At 36.0% G+C, this 13113-nt stretch overlaps 1 protein-coding gene across 1 annotated transcript; it reads right to left on the reverse strand.

Annotated features, from left to right (window-relative positions):
* Nucleotides 1-4749: 4749 nt before the first annotated feature.
* LOC110093748 (LEAF RUST 10 DISEASE-RESISTANCE LOCUS RECEPTOR-LIKE PROTEIN KINASE-like 1.2) lies at nt 4750-5593 on the reverse strand. The gene has a single exon (XM_020818726.2). It carries the CDS (start codon nt 5485-5487, stop codon nt 4765-4767), a length of 723 nt encoding a protein of 240 aa, XP_020674385.1. The 5' UTR covers nt 5488-5593; the 3' UTR covers nt 4750-4764.
* Nucleotides 5594-13113: the final 7520 nt, after the last annotated feature.

Consider the following 13113-nt stretch of genomic DNA (forward strand, 5'->3'; position numbering starts at 1 on the left):
CCCCCGCGAGCGGTGCTCCTTCGGAGGTCCACATTAGGTGGAAGCACCTATTGAAGCACGAGGCCATATGGGAGTCCTACAAGATTATTCAGCAATAACTCCCTTCATTCCACCTTGAGAACAAAGTGGTACTTTGAGAGGGGGGGAGTATTGATACATTGGTAGGCCTTAGGGGGCGGACCATGAAAGAGCTGGACCGGCCGGTCCAGCAGACCCCGAACCAGGGAGGGGCGGACCAAGGAGGGCTGAACCTAGACAGATCTCTGCTCCTTTTATGGAACCCAATAAAACATTAATTTTTAAATTCAAATTGGAGAGGGAAAGATATTAAGAAAGGGAGGCTGATTTAAGAATGGATTAATTAGGAAAGATTTCCTTATTGAAATTCAAATTAGAGATGAAAATATATTAGAAAAGAGGGGGTGATTTAGGAGGGAAGTAGAAGAAGCATATTTAAGGCTAAGTTTTGGATTTATTTTATTTTATGCATAATTTTATTGGAGAGTTGTTGTAGTTTTATTTTCATGAGTACTTTCTAGCGGCGTCTAGGTGGTTTGAGAGATCCGATCTACCTTTCAAATTGTACATTACCTGTATCTTGCTTTCTTATTGAAATTATAATTAAAAATTTGCCACCTATATTCTTATTTCTACAATTTTTCCATTGTGTGTTTGCTATTTTTGCCTCCAAGGCATATCAAATTATTGATTTTGATCACAAATGAAGAAAAGAATTAACAAAGTGATATCAAATCTATTTATACATGATCGTCTATTCAAAGCTAAATTTTAGGACATCTAATTATGAAAGATTTGAAGAAACTAATCTCAATGTATCTAACAACCAATAGTTTCAAAAGGTATGGGCTCAACAAAAAAAATTGACTCCGCATTTTGCTAGTAAGGAAGACACTTAATTCTAAAAGTTATTTGCATATCAAAGCAACAGAGACATAAAATTGCTTATGTTTCTATAACTATGACAAGTATCATATTTGAATTACATCAAAAGTATCAGTTCAAAATGAGCAAAAAATTATCCGAGAGGGCACAAACAAAAAACATTCAATTTTAAACTCCCATCAACATGTGCTAAGTAGCCAAACTGCATTTTGTACATTTCCATAAAGCTCAACCTAAACTCTTCTTCTAAACATGCCGAAATTTTCAAATATGAGCCTAATGTATAAGAAGAAAGCCACTCAGTACCATAAGCTCCAAAAAACTCATACTAGGTCACCTTGCAAGATTTTGCATTCATGAAAAAGAACAAACTTTTGCATTCATTTTACAAATTCAACAACAAAAGTTTGAAAATAATCATGACAATAAAATGAGCTTATAACTAGTTATATTACAAATTCTTTAAAGTTTGAAAATTAAACACACAATTGGTGATAGTGGGCGGTGTGCGGGGCTACATTGGTAAAGTAAGAAATTGTATAAAGATAGGAAACTCAAAATTACTGAGGTTGCAACATTTTGGAACCAAGAAATTTCCTATGAGTAACAAAGTTGGGCATTAACAAAGTTGGGTATCCATAAACAAATTACCCAACTTCTTAATAAGGTTAATCTAAAATATCCTTCAATAGGATAGGTATCCAAAGCTTTTCAAGTGGTTTGAAAGATGTCCTTAGGTGTTTAAGTGTGTAAGAATATGTCATCAATAGATGCCTCATTTTTTGCATTCAATCAAGATCATCCTATGGTATAATTTTAGAAACAAATCGTATCAATTAGTCGACCAAAGCAACAAAGGTCAATCATAATAGTTATTTCCTAATCAACACATGTATTGGTGCCTCAGTAATCTTGATTCTATTTGATCAACTGGACAGCACCTCTTTAGGACAAAATTGGTGCCTCTTTTCTTTTTTATCTAACCCTAACTAGCCTGCACACCTTTGTTTAAATCCAGCTTGCCAGCTTAACATTCAGTCTTTTAGCCATAACAATCAGTCCAAATACCATAGCCCGTCTTCTTAGACATCTCCATCCATTTCAACATGCACAATCTACCACAACAGCAAATTTCGCCGCTTATATGTGCAAATGTGGAGTTAACACATGGTATTACATAGTACAAATGGGCTTTCACTCTTTTAGATTTCTCTTCAATCTCCTCAGCGACCCTTTGCTAAGACTAAACATTCTCATTACTTCTAGCCAAGAAGCACCAAAAACTTCTAGCCAAGAAGCACCAAAAAAGCATCCGCCTAGCCAGTCTTGAAGCTATGGTTTCCTAAGAAACTACTCCCATTGATTTCGCTTCCAAAACCTCGCCTTTTCCCCTATTGTCTTGTTGTTACTTCTAATTTTTTTCTTGATTTCTACTGAAGAAGTGTGAAATATCACCATTTTAAATAAAAAAAAATAAAAAGAGATTATATTTTGTCATTGTATGTTAAAAATCAGTGGCCACAAGCATTGAAAAATCTTGCAGGATGTAGCTGCCCATGCTCTGCTTTTGAGTGGCCTCAATACTAATAGTGACTATATCAAATTTTCCTTCTTTCCTTATGTCTCCTTAAAGTTCTTCTTTTTGGACATTACTTTAGGAGAACATTTAGCTTCCTTTCTTTCTTTTCTATAGCTATGCACTATTGGATTAGTCTATAAAATGGTATGTGTTAGGTTTAGCTTTAATTCCTTGACAAGATCTTCAATCAACCCTATAATAAATTTCATAGTTTTTCTTGGATTAAGATGCTGAGTGAGAAGGTCTATCGACTCACCCCGTATACTCCTGCACTGACTTCTCGCACTGTCTTATTTACAACCAACAAATCAATTTTTCCTCGCCAAGGTTAGTAGCATAAAACTAGACTTTTAGTAATTATTTAAATTTTGCTTGTCATACAAGAGAAATCATAACTTCAAGGATTTTAAGCTCCACCACTTGTGAGTGTGGAACAATATTCTCAATTCGGAGAATGATATTTTATATACGAGAGCATAATTGCTAAAGGAGAAAATGTTTGTAAGACCTCTAGCCAATTATCATATTAATATCTATTACTTCATATAAAAAAAATTCTATTTTGGCACTATCTTGAAAGGAGTTGGATGTCCAACTAGTAGCTAGTCTTCCTCATGTAGGCGAGGTTCTTCCATTTCTCATTACTATTCTCAGAATATGTGAGATCCTTGTCACAAATTTTGGTTAGATCTCATATATTTTTCTAAACCATTAATGTCTGCAACTAAACCATCAGCTACATAATGTTAACTAATATTTTTTCAAGTTTGGTAAATACAAAGTCATTCTATAATTTAATTTATTTCTATCTAATTGCATTATACCGGGTTCTTCAACCCATGTAGCCTTAGGTTGTTGATGGTTATTTGGGTTTTAATCATTTTAAGTTACGCACATTTGGTTTTAAGCTGAGAACCGTGCTCTGATGCAATAATGATCCAAAACCACTATGAATAGGATTAGTGACAAATGCCATCCTAGTTGTTTGGAGGGTATTTTAATGTATCAGAGTGTGTTAACTGCTTACTACTCTTTGGATTAGGAATTTAGTTCTTCCAAACCAAACTAAGCAAGGCATAATTTAGATTTAACAATACTTCTAGTAAATCCCAAAAACAACCTAACAAGTGGATATCACAGGCTCAGTAAAAGAGTTCATTGTTGAATGTTGTCATTTTATTATCATAAAAGTAAGTGAATAGATGCACAAATATTAACTACAATTCCACCTCCTATGGTCTCTTCTCAGATTGGCCAATTTAGCTGCAAATTTCGAGGATTAAGAATTGAACGTAAGTAGTGTTCAACAAAGAATTCATCAATATACCAGTTGATTTTGAAAGAAAAATGAAAATGCTGAGAAATGTGGCAATACTAGATGGATACAACAAAATTGATTATATTAGAAAAATGTGGAAGCAGCACATTTAAAGGTAAAGTAATGAAAAATAGACAAGTGGTTTGAGTAACTGGCAATAAACGCCAAAAGATGCATCAATATGTGAAGTAAACAAAATAATGCAAGATACGTGGGAAAAAAAATGCCAGAACAAAAATATCACAAGTGGAAGATACACAAAAGAAATGAAAACTAGAGTTATTATCTTGTGTAGCCTCAATTGAGAATGAATAGAACAAGAGGATTTCTGAAGCCAACTACAAATAATTGGGATAAAACTGATTATGGTAGTAATGATAAGCTAAAAGCACTAACTTTCAATCTTTTAAAGCGATAAAAAGGTCACAGACCGCCTAAGATTTTTCTTTGTTGCTGTCTTCCTGAAAATTTTTCTTTGCTCTTGAAGTTCCCATCGGCTTCGCATGTAAACATCGCCACTAATTTTACTTTTGCATTCACACATTCAAACCAAATACTACTAATTTCGCGTACCGTTGTCTGACGAATGACAATTCTCCTAGCAATCCATTTTTTCAAATGATAAAAATAATAATAATACAGTTTAATTCATCAATTTCAGTATCAAATCAAACTGTTCTACCATAAAAAAAGGAGCAAAACTCAAACTTCAGGTCAAAGTGCAAATATACTTATCAGAAGACTAATTCAATACAAGGCACATCAAGATTTTCAGCTCTCATAGATAAGCAGTTAAACATGTCATGTGTTAATGTGCTATTATTACCATACTACATTCATCAACTTATAGTCAAAAGGCCGCCTCTTTTTAGCTTGGAAACTCGCGATAAGAGAAAACCTAAAACCTTAACAAAATCCTCTTGGAAAACATCACCAAGAATAAAAATTAAAGAACAGTAAGTAATCAAGAACACTTACAGCAATTCCTCCAATGGGATCCATCAGCGCAAATACACATAAATTTCCAGGTATCATTGTTATAACCACACTGCCCATTGCTTGCCCTGCACTCTGAGCAATTTGGAGCAGCCCAGTCGAGAAGAAATTCAGATGCTAAAAGCTTAATATACTCTTCAACTTTGGCTCCCGGAAAAGTCAACACAGGTCTCACCGCCGTATGACAAGAACCGAAGATGCCGTCATCATCCGGTGTACCATAGGCACCCCCCAGAACAACAAGGCTTTTCTTATGGCTGTGACAAGCTATCTTCTTATATCCAGATGGACGCACCGTGCAATTATGGGCAAAAATAAGCTCGTGGTTGGCTGAGCTAACTTTGAAAGGTGGGAGGGAAAGGGAGAGGTTATTGCGAGGAGCAAAGCAGCCTTCGTGGCTGGGGCGGGCCAGTGTAATGGTTTGGCTTTCATAGGAGATGTTGCGGACGATGTAATGTTCTTGTTCCACGTTAATTGAGGCATTTTTCTCATCGTCGCAGCGGAGCTCGAAGGCAGGGAAGCCGCAATAGTCTGGCTGCTTGTCACGGATCCAGAAAGGGTATGTGACGTTGTTGAGATTGCCGCAGCTCTTGGATTCGCAGTTTTGCTGATAGTCGTTGGCAGCTTGAGTTATACTCGACAAAGAAGAGAGGAGTTGGACCAAAAAAAGGAGCATTGCGTTCGGTTTCATACTTTCAATGAAACCAGAAGAATTTATGTGCTGATAAGGAATGGGAGAAGATGAAGTTAAGGGTATAAAAGAAAAATAAAGGCTAGTGCGCGTGTGATTGGCGAATGTTTGACTCGTTGACTTCATTTTAGTGGCGACTGACTGATGTGAAATAGAAATAAAAAACGAAAGCACTTAGAAGTATTTTTTTTAATTGGGGATTCACATGACACTGAAATTTTAAAATTTATATATTTAATATTTAAATTTTATTATTTATGCAGTTTAATTTGATTTATTGATTGAGAGCTTAGACTATCAACTAAGAGGTCTTAGATTTGAATCTTATGTATGTGATGTGTGAGGTATAAGAAATTGACATCAATAATATAAAAACAATAAGTGTGTGCGCTCCAAAAATTCCATTTTATAAGTGTGATTCCGGCCTCTCCACGCCATCCATCCATTTTTATTTTAAGTGTTTGTGTGACGATGAAGACAAAGAGTTTTAATGAGATTAGGTTCCGGGGGAATTTTCAGAAGGCAGATTGGGTTTTAGATAAGACACTACCCAGGGATTTCGCCCTCATTTTGTGAGGACTTTTTTTATTTGAGTTCTGGTTTCCTATAGGCGCAAGCCCCTATAGATAATTACCCCTCCCAATAACGAGAGAGACTTTCGATTAAGGCTAGTCGTTAAGGATGTCACATAGGTTATGAACCTATCGTATAATAGCAATAATTTTAGGGTTTAAATTTTGAATTTTGAAGTTTGAAATTTAGAGTTTATCACCACAAACTTAAAACTGGTGGGGGGGGGAATGAAGACGAGCCTAATCAAGATCACATGGTTCCGTTGTCCCGGACTGTCATGATCCATGGTCTACTTAGTCAGACGAGCTAGTCGAACCAACCTAACTGAAGGCATCTTGTCGGCAGCCATGGGTTGCTTTGTCCAAGAATACCTTGTAAACCTGGGTTGGTATTTGTCTAAAGGGATATATATGAGTCCACCTTAGCTTGCAGAGGGCTTGCTGCCTATCGAATATACCCTATGATTCATAACTCAAGGGTTTGAAGCCTTTAGGGAACATACGGGCTTTGGCCGTAATATAATGGTGTCATTTTGCCGCAAAACCACCTGATCAGAGGGCACGTGCCACGGCCTTGCTGGCAAGAGACTGTTTGAGGATGAATCAAAGTGATACACCCGTCACACATTCACTCTTTGTGAGCTGAGGTTAATTTCAAATTTATCACACCCGACAAACGGTTAAGGGAGGTGGATGGTTTTTTTAGTTTTGATTTTTTTAGGTGATTTATTTTATTTCAAGAATTTGAGTTTTTATTTGATTTGAGATTTGACCCATGTTCCCTAAAGGCTTAAAATCAGAAGACTGTTTATCTGCCGAAGTTAAGGTCGCTTGTATTTTTGTAGAATTTTGGGAGGCATTTTTTATTCAAGTCGTGTCGACTCTAGTCCTTTCGAGGAGGAGGATGAAACTTGAATATTTAAATTGTGCAGTATTCTCGGATCTTTTGATTTGACATTTATATTCGACGATCGGAGCACATGCGGGTTATATCATTTGACCCTGCGTATCATTCTCAGACATTTATATTTATAACTTAAAAATATTTTTCAGAGCACATGTAGGGTTGTAGCATTTGACCCTATGCAGCATTCTCGATCATTAGTGTTTATACTTTTAACATGTTGACCGGAGCACATGTAGGATGAATTTAGTTTAAGGGATCATATTTAATACGTATGGGGCACTTTAAAATATTTAAATATGATCCATTTACGCAAGTGATTTTATTTAGAAGAATGCCTGATATTTCATTTAAGGGCCGACGAACACCTTCTATTCGCTTGTACACATGTTGTGGATCCGGTGGCGTAAAGAGTATTTGTAGATATCACTAGTGTTATCGTCGATCGAAAATTTGCATTTCAAAGTGTTTCCTCACTTGTTATTTAAGGACATATCATGTTCAATATTGAAAGAGGTCTATCAAGGTCCAAAGAACTCCCATATTATGGCTTTGTAGTCAAATTATACTCCCAAAAGAAGCTTTTATTTCTTGCAAATAAGTTATAATTACAAATCCTTTATCTTTAAGAATAGTTCAATGTGTATGATGGATTTGATCATTCAAGTCATGTTCTTTATATTTTAGTTTAAATTCAATTCCAAGTGGCTCATTGAAGTTCAAGTTCTTAAAGTCTTGTTGAGTGCAAGTATGGTTCGAATTCAAGTTTGAGTCTATTTCGAGTTTAGGTCCAATATTATTTGATCAAATTTAATTTGAAATTGATTTTATGTTTGAATTATGATTTAGATTTCAATGCATTCATTTTAATTTATCAATCAAATTAATATAATGACTAATTTCAAATAAAATTCGTGTTTTCCAAAATCAGTATAAGTCCACAATTTTCAAGTAAATTTCGGCAGCCTCCCGGCGTCTCCTCCCCACCGAGGGAGAAATCTGAACGGCATTTGCCAAAATTTCTTCCTACCCAGACCTAAGGTCGACGGCGTAGGTTCTTCAATTTTAAACCATCATACTAGGATCTAAGAACGACTGCGTGGGGTCTTCGAATTTTGTTTCATCCCGCCCAGATCTAAGATCAATGGCATGGGGGCTTCAAGATTTTAAAACCATCTGCCCAGATTAAAGATCACTATTGAAGGATCACGTACGGGCTCGGCGGGGCTCGGATGCTGGTCGGCGACGAAGGTAGCAGAGGTAGAAGGCGGGTCGGCGGCCTGGGGTCGACGGTGTTTGGAGGAGGTTGACTGGAGTTCGTGACGTTGGTAGGCTTCGATGGGGGTAGATGCGGATCGGGAAGGATAGAGCGACGAACAAGAGCACAGGTAAGGTTTTCGGACTCCTCTCTTGCGTGTTCCTTTCCTTCAGTTCTGAGTGCGTGAGTGAGCGAATGAGAGAGGAGTTATTTTTATGTCGTGAGTGAGGCGGTGGTTGAATCGTCGTGTCCGATCGTAGGTGAGTCGGTGGTTTTTCCGGCAGTTAGAGGTCAATAAATGCCCCCAACAAATATGCTATAGCAGATCATGTTTGTTGTAAACTGGTTGACCCTACATATCTCTAAATTTTGATTTTAGGTGTCACATAGAGGGTCTTTTAGAAATCTATGATTTATCTTTACGATTTGACATGAATTAACATTTCTTCTGCCCTAGCTTTGTGCTTCCATAGGCTTGATGAAGAATATATACCAGTAACCTATAAACTTTAGATTTGTATTAGGATAGTGGTAAATAGTCATCTATCCAGGGCTTTTTGCATGGTGGACTTTGATGATGACAATATTCTCTTTGTTCAGCCTATAGCTTTATAAGAACTGTTGGATAACTTCTTCGGTCCTAAGCTTTGTGCTTTATTGGATATGCTGAAGAAGAGAAGCTCCTTTGATCTTAGCTTTATGCTTGACAGATTTATTGAAGGATAATGCCTCTAAATTTGATATGAGTTTTTTTATTGTGGCTTGGTGCCTATGACTTAATTGAGATTTTTCTTCTGAATTTTTCCTCAATCTGTTTGTTAGTTGAGAAAATCTTTTAAATCTGAACTATTTTGATTTGTTAAATTTGACAAATATCAAACTTAATAGTATATATCACCGGGCTAACAAAACAAGTGCTTTCATACTATGGCCTCTTATCATGGCTTGTTGAGTAGGTAAAACTGTTAGTGACTCGGTCATATATAAGCTTGTTGAGACTGATATCATATCTTGTTTGAGCACTGGACTTGTACTATAACAGTTCATACTTGTCAAATTTGATTTGTTGAGGTTGTTAGATCAAAATATCTCTTCATTCTGAACTTCAAAATCTTAGCAAATTTAAAGAAGAATCTTTAATCTTTGAAATGATCGTATATTTACTTGCTTGAAGACACTAGCTTCTGCCTAGTATTTATGCAGTTGTAGCTTCATAAATAATTTTAAATATTTATTTGGGATCAACGATAACCCAAATAAATTTTTAAAATGCCCCCTGCCTTAAAGGGAAATTTTATCTATCATCAGATTTTTGGCATTTTTAAGCTTAAAATTGCCTCCTGTCTTGTGGGAGAATTTCTAAGATATCTTAGAAATATTTTCTTTCTTTGTAGGGGAATAATCTTTAGCTTACTTTTCTAAAAATAGTACTTCTTCAGATATCTCCCATTGATCGGGGGCATAGATCATCGACCTTCTAAATCGATGAGTTTATAGGCTCCTCCCTGGTACACCTTCTCGATGACAGAATGACCTTCTAAATCGATGAGTTGATAGGCTCCTCCTTGGACCTTATAGATCTTGGTACTTTTAAAAGATGAACCATTATCTGAGATTATACGGCACGGAATACCAAACCTGTAGACAATATTATGAGTAAAGAAGTTGATCACATGATGAGCAGTGACTTCTTTGAAGGGAACTGCTACAGCCCATTTAAAAAAATAATTTGTTGCCGCTAATATAAAGCGATGTCCAGCAGATGATGGTGGATCAATGGGCCCAATTACATATGTCCCCCAACATTCAAATGGCCAGGAAGCAATAGTGATATGTAAAGGATTTAGAGGTTGATGTATAATATTGCCATGAATTTGGTGTTCATAACATATATCTGCATGATTTGTTCAGTCCTTTACCATTGATGGCTAGTAATAACACATTCTTTTGATTTTAATAGCCTTCTTAAGACCCGATTGATGTGCACCGCATAGTCCTTCATGAACTTTAGAAATAACTTTATCGGCTTCATTTTTCCCTAAACATCGTAGCCACATTTGCTCAAATTATATTCGATATAACGTATTATTAACAAACGCATATCACAATGCTCTCTTCTTGATCTATGTTGCTAATGATTTATCTGCGGGAAGTTTATTTTCTCTAAAGTAGTCGATGAAAGGCTTCATCCGATCATTTTTCTCTTCAACTTCTAGGCATTCAAGCCAAGATTCAGAGGCTCTACCAAATTTTCTTCTTGTAAATATCTAAGGTTTATGTTGTTGATTTCAGGAATAATTTGTTGGGGAGAGTGAGGAACAACCGAAGTTGTATCCTGCTATCTTGAATTTGATGACCCCTCTTCCTACGGGGAACACAGAATTGTTGGTTCTAGTACTCGACGAGTGTTGACACTGATTAGAACCAGCTCATCATTCATGCTCGCCATTTCTTTAGCAAGTTTTGTTAAAGAATTTGCTTTACTATTATGAGTTCGATATACTTGGATTAATGTAATATTTGTAATTTGCTTCATAAGCTCGAGGACTCACCTATGATAGTAAATCAATCAGATTCTACCAATTTTATAAATACCCAGTACTTGATTTATAATGAGTTGAGAATCGCCAAAACCTTTTAGGTTTTGAATTTTCATCGAAATAGTGATCTCAAGACCCATTATTAAAGCTATATATTCTGCTTCATTGTTGGTTCCAGGTTCAGTTAAATCAAATGAAAATCTCATTATCCCTCATTTAGTGCTATTTTAAAGATGTATGCTTTTCATCTTCAGGTGCCATTTTAATTTGGTTATATCTCAACGACCCGTCCATAAAGGAGAATATATCATAATTGGATATATTGTCAACCAATAATTCTGATATTAGAAGTGGGAAGTCATCTTTTGGACATGCCTTATTCAAGTCCCAATAGTCAATGCATATGCGAATTTGTCCATTCTTCTTTTCCACCGGGACAATGTTGGCTATCCAATCAGCTTATTTTTCTTCTCGAATGAAACCTACTTCGATGAGCTTCTTGGTTTCTTCTATCACTTGCACTTCAATTTTTAGTCTCATTCACCTTGGAGCTTGCTTAACAGGTACTGCATCTAGTTTGATGGCTAGTTTGTGAACAACTATATTAGGGGATAAGCCTGACATTTCGTCATATATACAAGCAAAGTAGTCCATGAATTCACTGAGTAATGTTTTCATCTTTTCAACTTTATTCTTGAAGAGAAGATCACTAATGAAGGTCAGGCAAGGGTCCTCATCAGTTCCCAAGTTTACTTCTTTCAGCTCATCCATAGTAGCGACCTGTCCACCATCTTCAAGTTCTTCTGCTGCAGGTTTAGCCTACATATGTTTTTTTTTCATTTATATCTGTATTTTTAGAAACAAGATATTTGTCTTTTATAGCATAACATACATCTTGCTCAGTATGTTCTGTTGCCACAAATCCCAGGCCTTTTGTATCACGATTACCCATTTTTGATAATTCGTTACATCACATTCTTTGAAAGAAACGTGCTCATCGCCAAGTAACCATATTATGAATTCTAGCTTTTTGTATCATTTGTTGAATTCTTTTGGGACAATATCTAGGCATTTCTGTAAGAATTATTTGTGCATCTTCATCAAAATTCTCAAGCTCATTGATATTATCTTCTTGATACTCTCCAAATTTGAAGAATAAGCTTCCCGGTCCACTACTTCCACGTAGGGGAGGTACATAAAATGTTTTAAGCTCTTCAATATTATGAACCTCACGATATATAATTTCTCTAAAGTATTGTGAAGGGATCAGTGTAACTATAAAAGTGTTCTCCCTTAGGTTTTCTTTAATCAAAGGCTTGGGATTTTAGAGATATCATCATCTTCCTCCGTGTTACTTCCCAGATGGAGTACAACTTTGTTTGATTTAGACAATGTGTTAGCCCCTTTAGGGAAATTTGGTGACTTTCTTCTCGTCTCCTTTCTTTAACTCCTTTGGGTTGTTTTGTATTCCTTGAATTTGATACTTTAGCTTTAGAAGGTTTTATCAGCTTTACTTCATTTGAAATGAAGTATTTTGCATCAACATAAATTTTGACTTTGTAGACTGCGAACGGTTGTATATCTTCGGAGATCCAGAATTCTTCTCCATCTTTTAGATATTTCATACATTGGTGCATAGTTGATGGAACAAGATCATTCTCATGGAGCCATGGTCTACCCAAAAGTGCCTTTAATAAAGTGCCTGCATCGATAATATGAAATTTGGCTTATGTGTACGGTTATCCAAATTTCAGGGGAAGAATAAATGACCCTACAATTTTTTGTCCTTTCTCGTTAAAGCCATGCACCATATGTTTATCTGACCCCAGATGCTGAATATCTAGGGATAATGACCTTAGTGTGCGTAAGCTCATGAGGTTTATTGAAGACCCGGGGGTAATCAGAATTTATTTTATTATGATGCCATCACTTTCTGCCGTGATATATAAAGGATGATTATGTTTTGTAGTCCCCAAAATGAGATCTTCTTCAAAGAATATAATAACAGGTTCATTTCGGGCTTGAAGAACTCCGCTCAAACATCTTTCTGTGAAATATGCTTCATATCTCCTGGATTTTTGAGAGCTTGTATCAAGGTTTCTCGAAGTTCTTTTGACATCAGAAGATCTTCATAGATGCAGAGCTATGCTGAGATTTTTCTTAAATGGAAAATGATATTATACTCTATCCCTTTATTTGCATCATATTTCTTTTTATGATCTTTAGAGATGATTTCTTTATTGATGACTATATCTTTTCCCTTATCTTTGCTTGATAACCCTTTTTTAGTAGTGGTGGTGGCAATACTTTACCACTTCTTAATTGTACTTGAGCCACCTCATTCAATTCAGC

Source organism: Dendrobium catenatum, unplaced genomic scaffold (genome assembly GCF_001605985.2).
Source record: "Dendrobium catenatum unplaced genomic scaffold, ASM160598v2 original_scaffold_135712, whole genome shotgun sequence".
Lineage (NCBI taxonomy): Eukaryota > Viridiplantae > Streptophyta > Magnoliopsida > Asparagales > Orchidaceae > Dendrobium > Dendrobium catenatum.

Coding starts and splice junctions, on each gene's coding strand:
- LOC110093748 (XM_020818726.2), bottom strand. CDS start 5,487: ATGAAACCGAACGCAATGCTCCTTTTTTTGGTCCAACTCCTCTCTTCT.